Raw genomic sequence first — 2,652 nt, forward strand, 5'->3', positions numbered from 1 at the left:
GTCCCACAGTTCCAGTGAGTCCCCATAAAGAGTCCTTCTAAAATGGACATGCTCTAATCCTTTATTCAAAATCGCACTTACTAATTTATTTTTATCAAAACACAAATTATAAAGCCTAGGGAAATTATCTTTGAGTGCTTTATCTCCAACCCACCAATTTTCCCAAATCTCACATTCTTCCCATTTCCAACCACAAATGTACACAATGACAAGAATGGTCTTTGTGTTTAATAAGTTCATACCAAAATTGTGAGTCCCCTTGTTTATATTTTATCTTAGCCATACCCCTCATTTTTTGGTATTTATTAACCAACAACTCCTGCCATGGTCCATTAGTATTAAACAATTTTCACCACCATTTTATAAGCAAAGCTTTCTTCATTAAAGCTAAATTTGGAATTTTTAAACCTCCCATATCTTTAGGTCTACACACCTCAGACCATCTCCACTTAATGATATTTTTTCTTATCTTCTTCTTTCCACACAAGTTTAGCCCTAAAAATCCATCCTCGTATTAACCCCAACAGGGAGTCCATAAAAGGACATCATAAAGTATGGAATGTCAGTTAGTGAGGATTGAACGAGATTTATCCTCCCAGCACTAGCAAGCAGCTTACCTTGCCAATTACTACATTTCTTCTCCATTTTATGCTCAAGTAGTTTCCAAATTTTATTTATAATTCTCTTCTCATCAATAGGTTTCCCAAGGTATCTCATAGGCAGAGAACCCATATGGCAGGTGAAAATCTTTGCAAATTCCTTTGCCTTGTTAATAGTATCTCCAAACAAGAAAATTTCACTTTTATGAAAATTAATTTTCAAGCCTAGCATTTGTTCAAAAAGACAAAATAAAATTTTCAGATGGTGTGCACTATTATAGTCATCTTGCAAGAGGAAAATTGTGTCATCAACATATTGTAACATATTAATCTCATTGTCAATATTTTCCTCCAACACACCCTTAATCGGCCCATTTCTTCAGGCTTTATCCATTAACATAGCCAAGGCATCCACAACCAAATCAAAGATAAGAGGGAAAAAGAGAGACCCCCTGCCGCAGCCCTTTGTGAGTAGGAAAATAGGGTCCTAGACTTTCATTGACTTTTATACACACTTTGCCCCCATTTATAGTGTGCATAACCAAGTCAATCCATTTATCTTGGAAATATTTAATTTTAAGCATTTGCAAAACAAAAGTACATTTAAATTTGTCATAGGATTTTTCAAAGTCTACTTTAAATAGCAAAACACTTTGTTTCCTACGATGAATGCTATTCAAAGCCTCATGTAGAATAAGTACTCCATAATGTACCTCTTTCTAACAAAGGCAGTTTGTATTTGGGAAATTACCTCACCAGCAATCCCATTAAGTCTGTTCATAAGTACTTAGGTTTTAAAAATTACATTCAACAGACCGATGGGCCTGAATTTATGAATTTGGTTTGCATCTTTAGTTTTAGGGGAAAAAGTGAAAATTTCCATAATTGAGCCTAGATATGTCTAAATTTCCATTATGAAAATCATCAAACCTTAATGTCATTTTCAACCAGAACCCAAAAGTGTTGGTAGAACTCAACAGTAAACCCATGATGGCCTGGTGATCTATTATGAGTCATCCCAAACAATGCATTTTTTATTTCCTCTAAAGAAATTCAGCTTTTAGCTTATCCACAACATCACTAGGGATAATCCTACAATTATCAATATCCAAGGATATAGATCTCTCTGGATGACCAAAAAGATATTTATAATATTTATTAATATATCCTATAAAATTATTGTCTCCATCATTTTTGCCTTCTCCTTGTTTAAGGCAAGTTATTTTACAATGATAATTGGGATACATTGTCATAAGCTAAAAGTGGCAAAAGTGAAATGTCAATTTCAGAGTGGCATAAGGAAAATGGGCAAAAGTTAAAGTGGCAAAAACAAATTTTTCCTAGATTTATATCCTTGGTGTGACTCTAATTTAAAATAAAGATGAGAATGGTATTTGCTCTGTTAACTGAAGCTCAAAATGATCAGATGAGATTCCATGAAACATCAGCTGCTGAGATATACACATCTGAACATTCAGTTCAGACAAGTAGGTTCGGCAAGTAGTGTGATTGTAAGCACTGTCAGCTCCTGCTTCTAGGCACCAACCTCGCGCATAGTGGTTTGGCCATGATGAGGGTGAACTCCGGCTTCTCGGTGAAGTCCACCTCATTGCCTGGAACCTCATGCCACAACTCATTAACCAAATTTCCCACAAAGTACTCGAGGTGAAGTCTAGCAATGCCAAGCCCGGCACAGATCCTCCTCCTGACGTCGAACGGCATCATCCTAGTCTCCCTGCTGCCAGACACATCCACCCCCTCGTCATCGCCTCCCGACAAGAATCGCTCTGGCACGAACTTTGTCGGCTTGTCCCACTCTCGTTCGTCCCTGCTCATCTCTGCCACCATGAAGTTCACAGTGGCACCCTTCGGGATAAGGTACCCGCCACATGTTCTCCATCGCCTAGTGCGGTAGCATTAAGTGCGCCAGTGGGTGTGTGTGTAGTCCCTCAAGGATGATGACTTTCAGGTAAGGCATCCTATGGATATCCTCCTCGGAAACCTCTTCCTGGTCGTCTCCAGTTGTGATGCCGATCTCGTCATAGAGCTTCTC

The 2,652-nt window shown here is 38.2% G+C and overlaps 1 protein-coding gene across 1 annotated transcript; it reads right to left on the reverse strand.

Annotated features, from left to right (window-relative positions):
- Positions 1 to 1,642: 1,642 nt before the first annotated feature.
- Positions 1,643 to 2,435, reverse strand: LOC123122956 (cytochrome P450 89A2-like). Its single transcript, XM_044543376.1, has 2 exons — positions 2,146 to 2,435; positions 1,643 to 1,691 (listed from the first exon to the last, which is right to left on the reverse strand). The coding sequence occupies exons 1-2, from the start codon at positions 2,433 to 2,435 to the stop codon at positions 1,643 to 1,645; spliced, it is 339 nt and encodes a 112-aa protein (XP_044399311.1).
- Between the last annotated feature and the right edge of the window lie 217 nt (positions 2,436 to 2,652).

This window comes from Triticum aestivum, chromosome 1A (assembly GCF_018294505.1).
Source record: "Triticum aestivum cultivar Chinese Spring chromosome 1A, IWGSC CS RefSeq v2.1, whole genome shotgun sequence".
Classification (NCBI taxonomy): domain Eukaryota; kingdom Viridiplantae; phylum Streptophyta; class Magnoliopsida; order Poales; family Poaceae; genus Triticum; species Triticum aestivum.

What these genes read in the sequence shown, in the direction of transcription:
- LOC123122956 (XM_044543376.1), bottom strand. Translation starts at nt 2,435, where the DNA reads ATGAGCAGGGACGAACGAGAGTGGGACAAGCCGACAAAGTTCGTGCCA. An exon ending in GCCAAACCACTATGCGCGAG is followed by an intron (nt 1,692 to 2,145) that starts GTTGGTGCCTAG and finishes TGATAATTGTAG; the next exon opens with GATTATCCCTAGTGATGTTG.